Raw genomic sequence first — 21623 nt, forward strand, 5'->3', positions numbered from 1 at the left:
AACTGATGAAGATTTTGTGACCCCCTTAAGGCAATACTTTGGAAGACTGAAATGGATTTCTTAACGTAAATGAGTGTTTCTTTCAATAACCCACATGTTCCTGTTGCATTATTCTTCTCAGACTAAGAGGCTTAGTTTTGTTTTGTTTCTTGCTTTAAGAAAACCCTACCAATTCATATGTGTATGTGAATTTTTATTTATATACATATATATTTATGTTCAGGGAACTAATGATACAGTGAAATGGCCTCATAATTGCATTGTCCTAACAACCCATCTCCTTCTCTTTGCTCTCTATTTCTTCCCTTTCTTTAGAAGTTTCCATAACTCTTCACAATCTTGCCCTTCTTAAGTCCTGAGTTTCCAGTCACTTGACAAAGACTTATTAAGTGGCTATTATATGTTATGTGTCGGGCAATGGGCTATTTGCTGGGGATTCAAGGAGAGGCAAAAGTTTTTGCTTTGGGGAGCTCACAATGAAAATAGGAAGACAACATGTGAATAATTATGTACAATTGAGTTATACATAGAATAAATAGGAAGTAATCAACCAAAGCAAGGCACTAGAATTCATGGAGATCCAGAAAGGCATTCCAGTAGAAAGTAGAGTTTTAGCTAGGATAACCCAACAGTTGATACAACTGCTAGACAGCTATTGGACCAAAACTCTCTTACAGTTATAAAATTTTGTGGATCTCTAGTAAAATATTAATTCATTTATAATATACACCCTTTACTGAAGATAGTAGAGAAACTAGCTTGGTATACTGGTTTCTCTTCTCATTCTACCACCTGAAAAGTTTGATGAGCTGTCCAGATAAGAAATCGAAAGCAGAGATTCCCTCACTATTTTTGTATCATGAACCACTTCAGCAGTCCGGTGAAAAATATAGGCCATTTATCAAAATGTTTTTAAATATATAATACAATATACCCAAGATTACAAAGGAAAGCAATTATATTGACATACAACTATTAAAATATATTTTTAAAATAGTTCCTGGGTACTAGGTAAAGAACCTTAACCTGGTTGATCTTCCTGCCTCACCTCTCTCCCCACTCCCATCCATCCTCCACCCAGCAGCCGAAGGGACTTTTCCAATCTTGTTTGTCTGACCATATAGCCCAATATATAGTTCAATAAGCTCCATCAGCTCCCTATTATCCTCAGGATCAAATATTAAATACTCTGTTAGCATTTAAAGTTCTATACAACTTGGTCCCTGACTACTTTCTTTTTTTTTTTTAAGCAATTGGGGTTAAGTAACTTGCTCAAGGTTATTTCTGGGTGTGGTGCTAAGTATCTGAGCCCGGATTCAATCCCCAGGTCATCCCGACACTGGGGCCAGTGCTCTTACTTGCTGAGCCACCTGGCTGCCCCCTGACTACTTTCTAATATGCTTCTTCCATGAACTCTGATTGAGCTAGGCTGACCTATTTGTAGTCTCATCTCCCAGCTTCCTGCTTTTGTATTTCCTGTCCTCATGCCTAGAATGCTCTGTCCCCTAACCTCACTACCTTTTTAGATTCCTTGATTTCCTTCCAGATTCAGCTCAAGACCCAACCTTCTTTAGGAGGCCCTTCCTGGTCTTCCTTCTCCCCCAACACCTGCTAAAGATTTCCCTTTTCAAATTATTTCTATCTATTGTGTCTATCTCTCATATATAACTAGTATCTTAAATATACTTATAGACAGGCTGTCTTCTCCATTAGAATGTATGGTCCTTGAGAATTGTCCTCCTTTTTGTGTGTCTCCAGCACTTAGCACAAATACTAAGTGTATAATAAATAACTGAAGATATTCAACTTCAGGTGCTAAATAAAAGCTATATGTTATTTTTTTTAATTCCACTGATTACAGTTAAAAGAATGGAGATAAATTATCCCACAAGAAAACATTTATTTCAAAGGTCAATAACACTAGTCATAAGCTACATATTTCCCAGTATTATAGATCAAGACATATTGAAAAGGTATGTCAAACATTGTCACTTTTCTTAAGGCAACTCCCATTAATATTACTATGCTCCAACATTTGTGGGTTACAAATTTTTTCCTCCTAACAAAGTGTCTTTGCTTTCAAAAGGGGCCCTTAATGTTTCAATTCAAATTTTAACCAATCCAATAATCCAACTCAGTAAATTAGCTCAACTGGGAAAAATGTTAACAATAGAAACTGAAGTTAGCTTGTAAATAATTTCATATCACAATGAAGTTCACAATACAATATAATATCCATGCAGAGGCCTGGCATTTCCCATAAGGATGTGGATATGGCATGATGCCTACCAGAGCATGCTCAGGAAAATGTTTATTAACACAATAGTCTAGTCTTACTTAAAGTCATTTGAATTAAGACCTATTCCAGAAGCTATATTATAGGAAATGCTATGTGTTTCAAGGAAATCTCTCTATTCAATGATATTTAGATTTCTCTAGAGAGCAAAGAATACTGGGTAAACTACAAGCTAAATAATAATTTTGCTTAAGTCAAACCCAGACAGACATTCTCTGATATCAAGAGACTCTAAATATAGCGGGAAAACTGGGTTTTAGGAACTACCCCATTCTTACCTCATACCCCTCCTAAGGTACTATGGAATCTCTCAAGAGAGTAAATTTACATAATGGCTACACTACCTAGTCATAATGGTAAAGGTACTCCGCTACCATGGGAAAGTTTCAGCATCTGCTGCAATGCATAGCAAGAGCCTTACATTGTAGTTGTAGATGGCCTCTCTTGAGCCAACCTTACAATATTCTCGTCACTAACCATATAAAAAAGAAAATTTTAACTCCAGGAGTCTCCCTTTAGGTCAGCTGCACTGGTACCAGCTAGGTCTTCAGAGTTCTATTAATTAAAAAAACAGTCAGGCTTTGCAGATATTCATGAGAAGGGACTCATATAAATATGGCCCTCTTGTTTTCTGGGGTAAGTTAACATGAAAAAGGAGAAGAAACTAGCAACACATAAAAAGGGACATTTAACCCTGGAAACCAAAGCAAACTTCAGTTAAACTTCACCAGTTTGAAAGATGTTTTAGTCCCCTTGCATGGTGTGCTACTTTTCACCTTAACTCCAGTTACAAATCCCAAGCAGGGGAAAGGTTCCTAAATAAGACCATCCCCATGCCTTTCCTAACTCAAAAATCTGGAGTTAAGAGAACTGGCAAGTAAGTTTAGGAACTCAGAGCTCCTTAACTGCAGTCTGAAAATATTCCAGTTGATGTGAGTGATGTAAGATTACTTAAGTTTAACTGTGAGGTTCTTCTTATGAAGGACTCTGGGAGTCTGAGAACTCTGCCTTTATCAGCAGTGAGAACCACAAGCACAGAAGGCAGTTGCTAATTCATTTTTCTCACAAAAGAGCAAACAAAACAGCTGAGTTACATATCATATTAATAACTGACATTTACGTAGTGATTTGTAGCCAGAAAGCATTTTACATATATTATCTCACTTCATCTTCCCAACAATTGTAAGAAGCAGATATTGAATATAATAAAAGCCTAGTACACACAAGGCCTTGTGGGAATACAAAAACGAAAAACAATTAGGCATTTGCCTTCAAGTAATTTAAAAGCAAAAGTATCAGGGTGGTTAGGTGGCCCAGTGAATAGAGCACTGGCCCTGAAGTCATACAATGAATGAAAAAGTCCTACTCAAAAGGATCATACATTCTCACTGGGAGGACAAGAGTACACATAGAAGTGTATAATGAAAAAACAAAAGAGGATACGAAATAGTTAAATATAAGATAGTCTGAGAGGAAAATGCATCATTATGCTCATTTTATGAAAGAGGTAAATGAACGTACATGATAATAAAAATGAGGCAGACCTTGGCTTGGAATTCAGGCCTCCTGAGTTACTCTCAATTAACCTGACGTATTTTCATAAAAGGCATGTCCTGAGCAGTATCAATATTACCCTTTGTAAACCTGCTTCCTATCCCATGAAGAGCAATGAGATTACTCCAAAAACTAGGGAAACTGTAGGGATTAAAAAACAAGGAGCTGGCCTCTCCTGGAAAAATGTGCACACACCATCATTAAGAGCAAGATTTACTCTTTAAGATAGAAATATATGAGTTAGTACAGGGCAAGCAAACCCTCTTTACCAAAGGCTATCTATCTAGCAGCCAGAATGGAGATAACAAATGCACAGCATTATTGTATGTGACTATATGTGAATGTATCAGCTTTCTTCCCCTTTGTATTTGTATACCCCCAATATCATGACAGCTCAGAGACAATCACTGTGCAAATGCAGCTCTGTCAATTTAAAAGACAATGGGCCTACAGGTAGGTTAAATAGGTACAACCTAAAAAGTCTCTAGTCTAGTAAACTATGAACATATGCAGCTATAAAAACATAACTAAATAGAAACCTAGGGAAGTCACTTTACTTCGTTGTTGTTGGGGCAGTTAGGTGGTGCAGCAGAGTGCCAGGTCTGGGGTCAAGAAGGGTCCTCCTCCTAATTTCAAAGCTGACCTGAGACACTTACTAGCTGTGTGACTCAGGGCAAGGCACCTAATCCTGTTTGCCTCAGTTCCTCATCTGTAAAATTAGCTGGAGTAAGTTGTGCCCAACTTACTTCTGACCTCTCCCTGCAACTGCAGTGTCTCTAGCAAAAAGTGGCATACTGAAGGAGAATGTGGAAATGACCTACTTTTTCACCTAAAGACTTTTTTCTTATTTATATTAGAAGATTAAAGTGTCCCTAGGGGCAAGACTGGAGTTGCTAAAGATTGAATGAAGAAAGTGAGTACTTGAGAAGCCTTGAGAGACCATCTAGTCCAATGTTCTTTTTCAGATGAGGGAGAAACATTTAAAAAACAGAAGCTGTTGAAAATATGATTTCAAATAAATTTTGGAAAAGGGAGAAGTAAAGCCATTAGGCCAGGCAGAAAGTAAAATGGGAATCTAAACTGCAAAAAAACATTATTATGTGGACTAGAGGAATAGCAAAAACCAAGGCTAGGGCATCCTGACTTTCCAGCCTAATGATGATTACATTAAGTTAAAAGCCAATGTCCTGTTTGTTTGGTTTTTTAGAAAAATACATATTTTTTACTTGCCTTGATTCCCCTCTCCCACAGAAACTAGGGAGAGGAAACAAGGAATAAGGAAGGTGAAACAAAGATGGGGATAAAGAAGAACAGGCAATTCAAGATTATTGGGGAAAAGGGATTCCAGATGGAAAAAGAGAGGGGGGACTGACGGGGTGGGCAACCTTGAATAAATGTATATCAAGCAACTGGAAAGAAAACCAAAGGGGAGATGAGAATAAGAAAAAAAAAAACCTGTAAAAGAAAAACACAAGCAGGAAAGGACATAAATAAAAAGCAAGTAAGGGTTCCAAGTTGACTATGGTTAGTATATTTAAATAAATGCTTTTATATACAATTATAATTCTCTGGTATGGAAAAGAAAGATTAGGAAGGAAATGAATGGATAGAACAGGGAGTGGCCTAATTAGAGTCAGAGTTTACTCTTCTATTGTGCTCTGTCCATGGCTTAATCATAGTAGAAATAAAAATGAGGAGTAACTGGGGTTAGGAGGGAGGCAGATTAGTACATTTCCCTTTCTAGTCAAGGACCTAGAAACCACAAAGGCATATTACATCATAATCTAAAAAGACCAAATGACTATAATCTTCACCTCAAAATTCCACCGTCCTTGAGTACAAATCATAACACTCAGGAACAGCGGGAATCTATTTAAAACTAAATGTTCTTTTCAGAAGGTTAATGGATATGATCTAATTACCTCATGGGTCTTCCAACTAGTTAACATTTGATAAATTATTTTAAATAGGAAAGATTCCTTCCAAAGGATTCTTTTCCTTGCAAAAGGGTCAAATTCTTGGTGACAAAGGCTTATTTTAAAAAGGAATGAGAAGTTGAACAAAAAGAGAGAAATATACACAAAAAACAGTAGTCTAATTCTTCTGGTCATCTGACATATATTATCTTTTGATTTTTTTTTCTTCCCTCACACCAACAACCTAACAGCAATGATTTTCCAGTTAGCAGTATATAAGACAAAAAAGACAAGTAAAAAAAAATTTTTTGAGGATTTTTTTCCTCTCCATTTCAGGATTTTTTCTTTATATTACCAATCCAGTAATTCAATTAGAAATATTAAATACCTATTATGTATATGGCACAGTGCCAAGTGCTACAGTATATAAAAAGTTGGGATAAGGAACAATTCTTGCATATGAATAACATAATCTGGTTAGAGCATGAAATAAAAACTGAAAACTAGAACACAATCTACATAATGTTACATGAGAGCCAAGGCAGGAATCAAAGGTTCTCCAAAGGTAGTCAGAGAAGGTTAATGAAAGGAACTGAATTTCAACAGGCAGAAGAGAAGAGGGGAAGAAGGTATCCCAAACACAGAAAGCACTGTAAGCCAAAGCATACATAAGGTTAGCAAGTAGTATGTTTTGGGGCTTAAAGAAAGAGGAAAAATCTGGTAAAAGCCAGTCAGATAGCGAATTATTGTTTCCCATTGTGCATTTTAAACAAAAATATTGAAAAGGAGGTCAAATAAACAATACATTGACCCAGATATCCCATAACAGACAATGAATGAAGTCAGGGAGGCTAGACCACCTCTTATAAACTGTGGTTAAGGTCAGAGAGCCCTGGATTTGGATGGAGTCAAACCAGAGGGAATAGGTTTGAATCCTAGTTCTTCCTGCTACTACCTGAGTGACCTTGGACAAGTTGCCTAACTTCTCCAGCCTCAGTTTATTCCTCCATTAAATGAGGGGGCTGGACTAGATGGTCTATAATTTTTTCTTAACAGTTATAAATTTTTTGATCCTATTAAAAACCAAGATGACTGGGTCTTTCAGAACCTCATTTTGCTTCAAAACCCTATGGCTGATGTTATGTCCTATGGCAGTCCTTTAACACCAATGCAAAGTAGCAGAGATTTTCAAAGAGTATCATTTTCTCTATAAAAGTTTACCATGCAGCTTCAAAAAAGTTCAAAGCACTTTGAAGATTTAATTTCACTCAGAGTAAGCAATTATTCTGACTCCAGCCCTCTAGCTTCTAGGCTTCATCAATTACCACCTATATGGGCAAATCACTTACCCTCTCTGGGATTCTCTCAGTTTCTTCATTAAGACTTACAAAAATGGGGCGGCCAAGTAGCACACCAGGTAGCACAGCGAGTAGGAGCGCCAGCTCCAGTGTCGGGATGACCTGGGGATCGAATCCGGACTCAGACACTTAGCACCCACCCAGAAACACCAGCCATGTAACCTTGAGCAAGTTACTTAACCCCAATTGCTTAGGGGCGGCCAGGTGGCTCAGCAAGTAAGAGCACTGGTTCCAGTGTCAGGATGACCTGGATCAAATCCGGGCTCAGATACTCAGCACCACACCCAGAAATAACTGGCTGTGTAACCTTGAGCAAGTTACTTAACCCCGACTGCTTTAAAAAAAAAAGTCAAAAAAATATGAACTCTAGTCACACAAAGGACTAGATGTAAAAATTGGGCAACAGACATATAAGAATCTTAATAAAGATTTATATTACATTTATTTAACTCTTTTAGACTACTAATACTAACTGGCAATATTTTTATGTTCATTCTTTGTTACCCTAGGACCTATGTACTGAATTGCTTTTGTACTATTTATTGATATATATCTCAACTGAAATGGGTGCCACATTTTCGAAAGAGTTGACAAACTGACATATTAGAACAGGTCCAAATGAAGACAACCAAAATTGCTGAGATCATGCCATACTGGAGTGGGCTGAAGAAAATGGGGATACTTAAACTAGAAAATATAAGACCAATATATACAATTATCTTCAAGTATTTGAAGAGGCATTAGACTTGACCTGCTTGACACTATAGGATCAGTGAATAGAAATCACAGAAACATAAAGGCTTAATTAAAATTGCATTTTAATATAATACAATACATTTATAAAGCCTTTTGAGGCTTGCAAAGCACTTTACAAATACTATCTCATCCTCACAACACCTTTAAAGGTAGGGGATTACTGTCTCCATTTTATAGATGAGGTAACTGAGGCTGAGAGGTTAAATAACTTACCCAGTCACACAGCTAATACATGTACGCATAGGATCTGGACCTGGATCTCCTGAGGCCAGTCCAACACTCAATTGCTGCGCCATCTAGATGCCTCAAATGACTTTCTTAAACAAAAATCGGAGTTGTTCACAAGTGGGATGGGATTCTTCAGGAAGTCGCAGGCCCTCATCATGCCAAATGGATGCTAGATGAACAATTATTGGGATTACCATAGAGAGGACTCCTGAACATGTTGGACTAGGTGACCTCTGAAGTCTCTTACAGACTTAAGATGTGATTATGAACTGTCATCCTATCACATTTCCAATTAATGCAAATTCCCTGGCATTCCCTAAAGAAAATAATTTTTTCTACTCCTTGAAATCTGTATCCTTCAGCTACTTGTAAATGGATGCAATCTCCAAATGTGGTATTAAGGTGCACTCAATACACCTATTTAATTTTATTGAATTCTCCTCCTATGAGGTTTCCCAAACTCTTTAATTTTTCCAAGTTAGGTGCATACTGATAGAATCAAGTACTTTTGTCAAGTCATTCTGTGATCTTGGTAGAAAAGGAAAAAATTGTTTTTATTACAAAGATTTGCTATTTCATAGTTATTACATCACCTTTTTATTACAAAGATGTTATCACACAGATTGGTACTGGTATATACAGTTCAAATTTGTACAAAACTTTATTATAGCTATTTTGACATGGAATTCTTCCAAGAAATTTACAATATTTTTAGGTCTATATTTAGTTTGATTTTTTTTAACTATATATAACATATATATTTTTATGTATATATAAATAACAATAATCCCAACTCAAGATGTGAGCCAGGAGACATGAAATCAAGTCTTGACTTGACCAGCTAAAGCTACGTGACCCTAGGCAAGTTTCTGAAGATCCCAAATTCTAGAAAATCTCTCTGGTCCCTTCCAGTGCTATGCTTCAGTAAGCTAAATAGGGATTTGCTTTTCCAATTCCAAAGCAAAGAGTCAGTCTTTGCTGCCATCTAGAGGTAGAAACTTTGTAGTGAAATTTAGAGCACCCTTTCCCATTAAATGGCTGCTACAAAGGAGAATATAAATCAACTAAAAGTCTGTCATGTTATATACCAAAGTATGGTCAATTTAAAAAAATAAATAAATGAAATAGTCCTTGCCACAGGAGAGTTTACAAGTACTTAAGGGAAAACTTTAAAAAGCAAATTAAGAAATGCTGTTAAAATAATGTATATAAAACGGCACCATATACATATTGTTTTTTTTATTATTATTATGCTTTGTGGCCCTTTTAAATAAGCTTCCTTAAGAGATGTTTTATAGCAGCAATTCTTATGCTTTTTGGTCTCAGAAACTCTTTACCCATCAATAATCATTGAGGACCCCAAAGAGCTTTTGTTCCTGTGGGTTCTAGCTATTAATATTTATTGCATCAGAAATTAAGACTAATAATTTTCAAATGTTTTTTCATTTAAAAATAAAAATGATAAATCCATTACATGTTAACATACATAACTTTGTGTAAAACAAATAAAAAAGTGAGAAAATTGGCATTGTTTTACATATTTTTGTAAATTTTTAATGTCTGGCTTAATAGTTAAGACAGGTAGATTCTTTTATCTGTTTCCTACATTCAATTTGTTTTAATGTTGTTTTGGTTGAAAGTGATGAAGAAAAGCTGACATCACACAGATATGTAGTTGAAAAAGGTGGGAGTATTTTAGTAGACAAATAGCTTAGTGTTCTTATGAAAACAGTTTTGACCTTGAGCATTGCTTGAACAGTCTCTGGGACCCTTCTGTGGACCACACTTTGAGAATTGCTGTCTTATAGGATCATGAGGTTCAGACCTGAACAGGGTCCTCAGGGGTCAAATATTTAGTGATCACAACACATGACATTAATTGTTAAACACTAATATTACTTTTTTTTTTACATCCAAGAATACTGTTCTAACAGAGAACTTTAACAATATGAAATATTAGGGGGGAAAAAGCAGTTATTTCCACAACACAATCCTGTATGCTAGGAGGATATGCCACACAGCTAGAGATCTAAAATGTTTTGACAACTTTGAGAAGGTGATATTTCTAAGAATGCTGGGAGTTCTATCCCATATATTTTTATTATGAACTTGGCCAATAAACTAGTTACAATCCAAAAAAAACAACCCTCTACACCAATCCTAGGTGCCAGTTCAACATGACACTCTAGAATTTTCATTGTTTCCAAAAATAATTATTACCAAAAATAAATTAACTTAAAAGGTACAAGTTTCTATATTAGATCTCATGTATTTAGACCCTAAAAGGGCATCTGAGATGCCATATCCACATTGGTCCTCGATACTCATAGGGTCCAGAAGTACCTATCAGTCAGGAGGAAAGAAGGAAACATTAATTAAGTGCCTACTGTGTGCAAAGGTTCATGCTAAGTGCTTTACAATTATTATTTCATTTGATTATCACAACCCTGAGAGGGAAGTGCTATTATTATACCCATTTTATAATTGAGGAAACAGAGCCAGAGAGATGTTAAGTGACTTGCCCAGGGTCAAACAGCTGGAGTCTATGGCCATATTTAAACTCAGGTTTTCCTGACTCCCAGCACAACTTCTATCCATTTGCTGCCTCTAGGCTGCAAATGCTGCTACTCAGCTAATTCTCAGCCTTCTCTAGTTACTGTTATTTGAGTTGCTGTTACACTAGGCTCTCCAGAAGCCCATTAGATCTCAGCCTGAAAGCTCCCAGTGACAGTCAACTGGGCAGAGTGGACAACTGGAAATGCAGGTCTGGAGGTCAAGAGGGAGGGTCAGAAATGGGGATCTGGAGTTAGATGTTATCCACAGTTTATAGATAACAGCATGGAAATGACCAAGTATGTTGTGGGTGACTGTAAAGAGGAAAAAGGAGAAGATAAATGCTTGAGGAATACCCATCTTAAGAAGTCAGGAGAAAAGAGATAGAAGGATTAGCAGAAGAGAAGTGTGGAACCTGATGTCATTTAAACTAAGGGAAGAAAATACATTAAGGAGAACGTCAGATGTCACTGAGAACTCTAGGAAGATGAGGGCTGAAAAAAACTTACTATTGAAAGGTGATGGACTCAGATTGCAAACTGAAGCAGATTTTATTTTTCTTACCTTTTTCTGGACATGGCAAATAAAGGAATTTGTTTTGTATGAATATGCATATTTGTAATGGGTTTTGTTTTTCTAGCCTTCTCAGTGGATAAGAGAGAATAAGGATGGAAAGGGAAGGGAGATAACTCAGAACTGAAAAATTGTTTTTAAAAAGAAAGCAGTTGCAGTCAGTCAATAAACATTTATTAAGCACTTACTGTGTTCCAGACACTTACGCTTGCGGAGCTTTAGGGACACACAGGATGACACAGGAAAGGAAGCAGAAAGGGGGATTAGGGAAGAGAGGCTCATTCACATAAAGGAAAAATCCAAAGGAGCACAGCTGGGTGGGAAATGAAGAGATGGCTGGCCTGGGTGCCACCTTAAATGGAAGTTTTGGGAGAAGATCTCAGTCCCAAGGGAAGAGTGTATTGAGGTATAAGTACCAAGGATGACTGGATCTGGTAGGATGATGAGGTTACTGGAGGTATGATGGAGAGATCCAAAGGAGGATGGACCCAGGTGGGAAATGAAATATTCCAGGAAAGAAATGTGAAGCCAGGTTGCAAGATGAGAGGAATGAATGGGGGTAATGAGATGAAGGCACTGGTTGTTAGCTACTTTCTCAGGTAGTCTGATGGTGAGAGGGAAAAGGAGTTAGGATGGCAGGGGAGAATTTGTGTGCATTTTGAGCATAGATTAGAGGCCCAAGATCTCCAAAGGAGGAGGTATTATTATAATGAGAGGGCACAAAAGTGGGTTTGAGACAGGAGGATTAGCAGTGATCAAGAGGGAAGAGATAAGGAACCAAGAGGAGTAAAATCAAAGGAAAGCCAAACAGAGAGCGGGACTAGCTGAGGTTAGCTTAGTCTGGAACTCCATCCTTGAAACTTCCTATTCCTTCTATCACATAGGCTAGATACACCTAAAGAAAATATGTTGAGATTTGCTTTATAAATTATTGTTCTAGATCTTGACAGCCAAGGGTTATTGTTTATGTGTTTATTGAAAGAAAGCCAATAATTAGTATTTATGTAGAATTTTAAGTTTTGCCAAGTGCTTTACAAATATTTCACTTTATCCTCACAACCGCTCTGGGAGGTAGGTGTTATTTTTCCAAATTTACAGATGAGCAAACAGTCAGACAGAGATTAAGTTACTTATCCAAGATCACACAGCTAGAAATTTTCTGAGGCTAGATTTGAACTCACCTCTTATGGAATCCAGGTCCACTGCTCTATCCAATATACCACTTAAGTGCCTATTTCTAAAAAGTGAACTGAACCAACTTAGCCCTCCCCTTTCTCAAACTCCAGCCAAAGTTTCTACTCTTCAAACTGTTTCCAATTGCCCATGTCTCATGTGATAGGTCCCTGAAAGAAGGGAGGAAGCCACCCTCTGGCTAACAAATGGACTGTTTGAACACTTATAGAATCACTTTTTGTGTCTACCATTTAAATCATTAATTGCTTTTTCTTCTGTTTACTTCAAGATCAAGGAGGTGTTCCAGCATACAATTCCAACACGAACTCCTAAACTAAAGTCTATGGTAATCACTAAACTTCCTGCTAAGCCTCTCCCAGGGCACATCAAAAAACCAGTTCATCACTCCGATTTTGGAAAGCTGCACATCACAAGGACCATCAAATCAAACACTTATCTTCATGTAGGAGGCAGAAGGTAAACCATACTGCGGTGGCCATCGTGACAAGTCTTATTCATCAGAAGAAAGACCTGGAAATTTCCAGTAACCACTCCAGAAGGACAAGTGGGCCAAGGCCACCATCTTGGTGCACGGTGGAGTAGGAAACTAAGAAACTGTTCTACTTTGTGGAAGAGGGAGAAATTCAGTCTGAAACTACAGTGTATCAGCACTGCACCACATGGTATCTAGTACCAGGAATGTTTAAGTTATTTTAAAAAAAGTACTTAAACATTTACAGATATGTGGGGCAAAATAAGGCAGAAGATCCATCCAACTCCTTGGCCTCTTCATTTCCAATCCAGCCCAGGGAAAATCCTTAGGTTGTACTCTCCTAGTCCAGAACAGAAAAGAGTATAATCAGATTTTCAGAATAAAATACAAGATCTGATAGCCCACAAGAACCCTATCACTTCAGTCCTTGCTAAAGCTAACTTCTCCATTTGCTGGATGGTTTTACAGTTCCTCCAAGTTACATGCCTTAAATCTGACTACAAATATATCTAGCAATACTCTCTCTTTTCATAGACCTTTACTGAGCAGTAACTTTGCTAAGTAACAACATTAAAGAGTTCCCAAGAAGTTTCTGTAGTAATCCCATAAGAAAGGGAAAGGTTATTTATTTTCCTCTAAATATCAATCAGTGTACCAACAAGCATTTGTTACGTACTTACTGTGTGCCAGGCATTTTGCTGAGAAGTAGGAAAAGAAAGAAAAAACAAAATGCCAATCCCTCGTCCTTAAGGAGCTTACATTTGAATGTGGAAGACCACACAAACATTTAAGGACCCCAATGGAAGAAAGTAGGGGTGTTTAGAAAGAAAAGATCTGAGGGGAACTGAAAATTAACCATCTACAAATATTTTGAAAATCTGTTAAACAGGGATTAGACTTATTCTTGGCCACAGAGAAAACCTAAGAAAAAGGGTGGAAATCAGAGAGAGAGGCAGATTTCAGCTCACTTTAAGGTAAATTTTCCTATCAGAACTATCTAAAAATGTAATGGGTTCAATTTGTGGTGAATAATGAAGTTTCTCAAGTGCTCAAATGATCTGAACTCACATTCATATATTTCCATTGAGCTGGAACCAATGACCATATTTTATATAATCATAACTTCAAACAGCACAGTTATTCAAATACATGTGACCACTTCAAGGGAGTCACTGTTTTAATTAATTCAGATCAAGGTATACAGCACAAGGTAAAGGGTTCCTCCTCACTTGAGATCTTCAGGTGATAAGCAGATGATGGCTTATTGTGGATGTTGTGGAGAGGTCTGTGGTAAGGTACAAGTTGGACTGGGCAGTCTCCCTTCCAACTCTGTGAGAGCATTATGTACAGGAGACAGAAATGCTGGTAACAGTCTCAGATTCATTTTTCCAGAGGATTTACTCAATGAATGTTGGAACAGCTTATTGTCCCTCACCAGGCATGTGTGTAAGAGGCATTATCTTGGTGAAGAAGTACTGGGTTTAGAGCCAGAGGATCGAGCTTTCAATCCTGGCTCTCACCTGCATGACCTTGAGCAAGATATCCCTCTGGCTCTCAGGTCTCTCATCTGAAATGAAGGTTTTAGATTAAACAATCTCTAAGATTCTAAGATTTCCATCTCTAAATCCTGTAAATTCTGTGGTTCAGTTACCACTTTGGCCCTACTGTTTTATGAAGAACAGTTAAGCAGGTAAAAAGAGAAAGAGGGAATAAGTAGCAAAGCTGGTAGTCTTTTGGCAGAGAAAAAGATGATGGTTTGGTTTAAGGTAATTTAAAAGTCTAGAAAAGGGAGAAAAAAAATGGTTAAGTGACAATAGAGAGGTAAGAGAACAGTGAAATGAAATAGGTACATTAAGTAGCAGGGCATCTAGGCGGCACAGTGGATAGATTATTGGGCCTGGAGTGAGACTCATCTTCATGAGTTCAGATCTGACCTCAGACACAAGTTGTGTGACTGGGTAAGTCACTTAGCCCTGTTTGCCTCAGTTTCCTCATCTATAAAGTGAACTGGGGAAGGAAATGGCAAATCACTGTAGTATTTTTGTCAGGAAAACCTCAAATAGGGTGAAAAAGAGTCAGACGTGACTGAAAACAACTTAACGACAACATATTAAGTCCCACTACCACATGTGATACCAGAGTAATAATCCAGTAGGGGGACACAAGCCATCAAGTAATTTTCAATATATTGATAGGTGGTACAGTGGATAGGGAAGGGTTGGTCAGTCAAAAAATAACAAGATTTAATGAAAAGTGTACTAAGAAGCAAAGGCATTGTGTGCATAATAAAGGCTAGGAAAATTCATTTTACTGAGCAATATACAATCCAGAGAGTGCCACTGATGAAAATTACCACCTGGGGATAGGTATATAACAATAGAATGAGATAAAAGTAAAATCTGAAATAAGTTGTAAGAAAAACTATTAGAAAAAAACAACTGGAATGTGTATAGTTGAAGAATATACCTGCTGCAAATTTAATTAAATATTATGTAGGTGAATATTTTGTATTTGAGATTCCCGAGCCTATCAGCCTCTCCTTCCAACCCCCAATACACACACTATCATTAGGTTTATAGAGGGAATACACATAGCAAATAGGGTCAGGACTTGCAGGGGAAGTCCAGAGTTCAAATCTCTTCACACTTACTCGCTGTGTTACCCTAAGTAAGATATTTACCCTTTCAGGAAATTCTTTTTAAGTCAGAGATATGCTACATCTGGGTTGGCAGAGAAAGTTCCTATACTGGGAGTCCCTTAAACTAATGAAATCGGATCTTTTCTTTATCTTTCTCCTATTCATGGGCAGTTAGGCTTACAAAGAAAACATTTTATCAAGCTAACAAAGTAAATGGTTGTGCCATAAGAATTAACTAGCTAATGTAAAAATAGGTAAGATTATGTAGAAAAACACCAACTTTTTGTGTGAGTAAACAGTTAAAGCAGTAAGAAGCACAAGCCTACCTTCAACTGTAAATGATAGCCAGATCCCTAATGCAATAACTTCTATTATATGAAACTGTTTCTGAACTACAAAGAAAAACCTGCTTATTTCAAGCAGTCCTGGATGCTATAAAATTTAAAAAAACAAGGTGTCCCAAAAGTCTTAGTGTGGTTATAAGCTTTAAAACTGCACTAAGACTTTTGGGACACCCTGAATAATAAAACATTTTGGAGTTCACTGAAATAGGACTTGATCAATTTCACCCATACAAATGAAATACAAAGCAACCTTTCTTATTCAGTGCAACTAATCTTGTGCTTCTACAAAAATGAGATTTCACTATAGAAAATTAGGAAAAAGGAAAAAATTCTGCAAAACTACCTACAAATAGCTACCTAATTAAAAAACAAACCAGGAAGCAAAAGTAAAGTAAATTAACATAAATCCAATATTTAAACACAATAAAAGAAAACCTAGTCTTTCTACACTGGACTCTAGTTATTCTGAAATTTACCATCACAATTATATGGGAAGCAGCCCTCCTGTAATGGAAAGAGTAGTGAATGGAAGCTGAGTTCCCGTTCCAGAAGTTTAATTTCAATCACTTCATGTCAGAGCCTTAGTTTGCTCATCTATAAAATGGCTAAGGCTTGCAGGACCTTACAGGATTGTTGTGAGGGTTAAATTTGATATGGTATATAAAGTACTTTATAAACAGTAATTTGCAGTTTGTATTATGACATCATAATTTCCAAAAAATTATCCTATTCAAACTTTTTAAGTAAAGTGTTTGTCTTTTATTAAAAGACAAAATGTTATCAATGTAATTGAAATGACCAGTGATGAAAAGCTTGGTTAACAGAGGCAAGTTAGACTCTAAGTTTAAAACACTGTAATTACTGTATTCTGTAATTATTGAATTCTTTCAAATTCCTATTATCCTTGCAAAGTATTTTGTTCTACTGAAAAATACTCTGAATCAGTGGCATCCTGAGCAAACAAGCTGAGGAGGGTTTATACAGCCTCTTAAAAATATATTATTCATTAGCAACTTAATAATATGGTTAATAATAACAAAGCTGGTAAAATATCAGGCACTTATAGCCTAGAGTTGTAGGTATACTTGGTTTAAATTCTGTTTTTATGGGGGGAAAAACAGGACATTTAATAAAGCACTCAAAAAATTTGCAGTGGTTTAAAAAGCTCATTTAGTCACACTGATGTAATAGATTGTTGATTGTTTTTTAATTTGGAAAAGAATAGGCTTTAGGTTACCAAGAGACATTTTATCTTTTATATAAAAGAATTGATGTTTAGCATAATTTAGTAAGGACATCTAAAAATATCTAAACTGAGCTTTTTAAAAAATGTTTTAAAGAATTAATTTCATTATAGGTTCATCATATACCTTTTATTTGTGGTCCTATCTAAAAAACTTTTTACAATGAAATCTACAAATAAGGAGAGAACAGTGATGAGTCCTTCTTTTCTTTTCATGTCTCTTTGTCTCTTCCACCTTGAATCAATTCAGGAAACTAGGGTCCGACCAATTGCTAAAATATCTTCTCTCCTCCCTCCTTTCCCTTCATTGGTCTACATTCCCATTTACCTACTATCCAAGTCTAAAAGATCCCTCTATTTCTCTCTTGTTTAACTTCCTTCTAATTTCAGCACATCCTTTCCAAAGTCCGCTGTAGAAAAATTTTTAAAATAATAAAAAATTAATAACATGCTTCGCTTTTTCTCTTTCCTTTAAACTTCTGTCATTAAAAGTATGCATCTTAGGGGCGGCCAGGTGGCTCAGCAAGTAAGAGCATCGGCTCCAGTGTCGGGATGACCTGGATCAAATCCATCAAATCCGGGCTCAGATACTCAGCACCACACCCAGAAACATACTGGTGTAATATACCAGAAATAACTGGTGTAACCTTGAGCAAGTTACTTAACCCCTATTGCTTTAAAAAAAAATAAAATAAAAGTATGCATCTTTATTGGTTTCAATAAATTTGTTGTATGTAGCCATATTCACAAATATATATCTAAGAAAGCAAATTGCACAAGCGTATAAGGTATCTTCATAAACTTATTTAGAAGCATCTACCATAGACAGGCAATGAATGATCAGTGAATGTTTCTGAAAATAAAATTTGCTATTGTTTCTCTATTGGATATCAAAGTCTACTGTAACATTTTAAATCTGAACCTGCATTTTATATTCTCATACAACATTTCAAAGAATATAAAAACAGCATGTTATAGAGCCAAACTCCTGAACAAGACTAAAAATGCTGAACTCTCACTTGAAATTGAAGTTGTTCAGATTTAAGGAAAATGAGCCAAGGTGGTCCACATTTAATGCATCTCCTGAGGGACTGGGGATAACTGAAGGAATATAATTTGAAGAAGACAGCTGGCCTCCTGAGTGTTTCCTGATAGTAGGAAGAAAGTAGAAAAAATACATATGAGCTATCTTTCAACAGTTATCATATAAGGAGATATATGTTGATCCCAGATGACAATTATATCTTTCAACTACAGAAATTAATTTTCATTTACAGAGCAGAAGTCCCAAATCCTTGGGGCAACAAAAATAGTTTTCCTATCAAAGCACCACTTAAAACATTAAATCCAAATACAGTTAGGGGAAAACTTTACTAGGTGTTTTATTTTGCAATAAGGACTTCAGTTGGCACTACACAAAAAGAAAGGCAACAGCTGCCAAATTATTTGCATGGCCAAACCACAGAATTTCTGCAACTTAAGGGGTTCTACTGAAAAATGCCGCCTACAGTTTGTGGAACATATATAAATCACTGCTAGGAAGGTCCAATTTGGGGCATATGCATGGCCAAACCATAGAATTGCTGCAACTTAAGGCGTTCTACTAAAAAACACTGCCTAAGATTTGGGAAGCATAATAAATCACTGCTAATAAGGCCAAAATTTAAAAATAGAAATAACTCTATTTAACATATTTATTATAGCCTCCAACAGAAAATAAAAATTTTTGTTTGACTTTTAAAACCCTTCATAATCTGGCCCCTTTCTATCTTTCCAATATTTTCATATTTTATTCTCTTCTCCTTATACTTTGCCATACAATGAGAGTGGTCCCCCTTGCAGACCATGACAATCCATCTCCTGACTCTGCATTTTCACCAGCTGGCCCCCAAGCCTGGAACTCTCTTCATCCAGCAGGTACCTTTAATGTGTTTTCTTTCCTAATTAGAGTATAAGTTTCTTGAGGGCAGGGACTGTTTCTTTTTGCTTCCATTTGTATCATCAGTGCTTAGCACAAGGTCTAGCATAGGAGTTGGGGAATCCTTCAGTCTTGGGGTCACATGTGACCCTCCAGGTCATCAAGTGTGGCCCTTGAATCCAAACTTCACAGAACAAATCCCCTTAATAAAAGGATTTGTTCTGTAAAAGTTGGACTCAATCAGTAGGCCCCACCCAAGGATCTAGAAGGCCCAGGGACAGCTCTTACTAAATGCTTGCTGACTTGGATTTTGAAGTCAAAAAGCCCTCTGTTCAAAACCCATTTCTAACCAAACTTTACAATTCAGTTTCCACATCTATAAAAACGGGCATCATAACAGCAGTAACTCACGGCATGTCATAAGATCACATATTGATCCAGGGCTGAAAGGGAACTCAGACACCAAATCCAGTGGCCTTTTCTCAGTCCTCATTCTACCTGACCTTTCTGCAGCTTCTGACAACGTAGATCACACTCTCCTCCTGGATACTCTCTTCTCTAGGATTTAGTCACTATCTTCTCCTTGTCAGTCTCCTTCACCCATAACACACCCTCTCACTATAGGTGTCCCTCAGCATTCGGTCCCGGGCCCTCTTCTCTCTATGTTACTTCACTTGGTGATCTCATCAGCTCCCATAATTTTAATCACTCTATGCTGATGATTCTCAAACCTATCTATCTATCTATCTATCTATCCTTCCACAACTTCTCTGCTGACCTCCACTCTCTCATCGCCAAGTGCCTTTCAGACATTTCAAACTGCATTTCTAGTAGACATCTTAAACTCAACACATCCACAATAGAACTCATTTCATTATCTTTCTCCCTGAACCCTATCCACTCCCCATTCCCCACCTTCTCTGTTATTGTAGAAGGCAACACCATCCACCTAGTCCCTCAGGATCAGAATCTAGAACTTCTTATCCTTGACTCCTCAGTATCTCTCACCCCCCACACCCAATCTGTAACATCTCTCAAATATGTTTTCTTCTCTTCTCTGACACTGCTACAAGTCTAGGGCAGGCCCTTGTCAACTAAAGCCTGGATTACTGCAATACCCTGCTGGTGGGTCCACTTGCCAGAAGTCTCTCCTCACTCCAATCCATACTCCATTCAATCACCAAAGTGATTGTGCTAAAGTAAAGGATTATGTTCCCCCCACCATTACTCAGCAACTCCAATGGTTTTCTAATGCCTCCAGCAATAAATGCATAATGCTTTGTTTGGTGTTCAAAGCCCTTTGTACCCTAGCCCCTTCCTACCTTTCCAGTCTTCTTATATCCCAGTGACATAGATCATTTATGGACCTGCCCCCACCGGATGCACACACTATATATTAGCTTCCAAGCTCCACAAGTACCATTGGGATAAAGGACATCTGCAACACCAATACCACCTCCAGCTCCAGGACCATCATGGGGTGAGAAATCTGTAAAGATAAACAGCACCTCCAAACTGCAGGCGCATCACTGGGATAAAGGAGATCTGTAAACACCAGCCCCACCTGAGACAGTGGGGAAAGGGCATGTCTAACCAACAGACATGCCTACTTCCTTTTTCTAGAAGTCAACCTTCACACTGGAAAGCTCAATCAATCCAACCAATACACGTTCATTAAACACCTACTACGTGCCAGTGGCGCAGGAGAAAACAAAAAGGGGCAAAAGACAGTCCCTGCCCTCAATGGGCTTACAAGAAGGAGCCGGATGGCACGCGCACGTGTTGTCTGCCTTCTCAAAGCAAGCGTGAAGAGGAGAACCCAACAGAAGGGACAGAAGAGAAGCCGGGAAAGAGGCTCTCGCAGAGAGCAGGTACCTGTGCTGCTGCCGCCGCCGCCGCCGGCTCCTGCCCCATCCGACTTCCACCACTCGTCTCCCAGATCGTCAGCCATCCTCGGTCCAAGCAGTGCACGCCGCGGCTGTGGACGCCTTGGAATGCAATCGCAGTCTCTTCCGCCACCGGGATTCCCAAGCACAGCCGCCGCCGCCCCCTACTCCAGAGTTGCAAGCACGAGGAGTCCCGAACCTACAAGTACTTACAGCAGCCGACCGACGTTCTGGCTCCTCCCAGGAGACACCTACTACGCAGACGTAGGCTTCCCCTCCTGTCCCTTCCCCTTCTTTCCGGATTACAGCTGTCCGCACTTTCCACACACAGGTTGAAGGAAGAGAACCTCTACAGTAAGGAGGAGAAAGAAGAAAATAAATGAAATTTAAAACACAGTGTCGTTTAGAGACGTTTTATTTTCATTTATTCATTAAATATTTCAGGAAATTTTTTTTAACGCTTTATTTGTTTAAAAAATAGTATTGTCGAAAGTGCTGGAAAGAAGAGAGAATGTTTCCTCTTTTTTTTTCCTCCACTTTTAAAGGGATACTGCCGCGGGAAAAAGTGCGACCCACGTGGGTGTCGTGTGGATGCTTCGCCTTAAGCAATGCGCATGCGCTGGTGCGGTGCGGATGCCAACGCCGGGTGCCCCAAGGCTTAGTTCGTCTGCCTTGGTGCTCGTGCCAACCTTCG

At 37.9% G+C, this 21623-nt stretch overlaps 2 protein-coding genes across 2 annotated transcripts in view; one reads left to right on the forward strand and one right to left on the reverse strand.

Moving 5' to 3' along the window:
* Nucleotides 1-13024, forward strand: part of LOC138144037 (filamin A-interacting protein 1-like) — a 62538-nt gene extending 49514 nt beyond the window's left edge. Inside the window, exon 3 of the mRNA XM_069065353.1 lies at nt 12697-13024. Coding sequence (XP_068921454.1) covers nt 12697-12888 — 192 coding nt within the window. The 3' untranslated portion in view covers nt 12889-13024. The remainder of the gene's footprint in view (nt 1-12696) is intronic.
* Nucleotides 1-21213, reverse strand: part of CMSS1 (cms1 ribosomal small subunit homolog) — a 442802-nt gene extending 421589 nt beyond the window's left edge. Inside the window, exon 1 of the mRNA XM_069065357.1 lies at nt 20919-21213. Within this exon, the coding sequence (XP_068921458.1) occupies nt 20919-20994 (76 nt within the window). The 5' untranslated portion in view covers nt 20995-21213. The remainder of the gene's footprint in view (nt 1-20918) is intronic.
* Nucleotides 21214-21623: the final 410 nt, after the last annotated feature.

Source organism: Petaurus breviceps, unplaced genomic scaffold (assembly GCF_028583685.1).
Source record: "Petaurus breviceps papuanus isolate PSGF00001 unplaced genomic scaffold, PetGlider_PUasm1.0 90683, whole genome shotgun sequence".
Classification (NCBI taxonomy): Eukaryota; Metazoa; Chordata; class Mammalia; order Diprotodontia; family Petauridae; genus Petaurus; species Petaurus breviceps.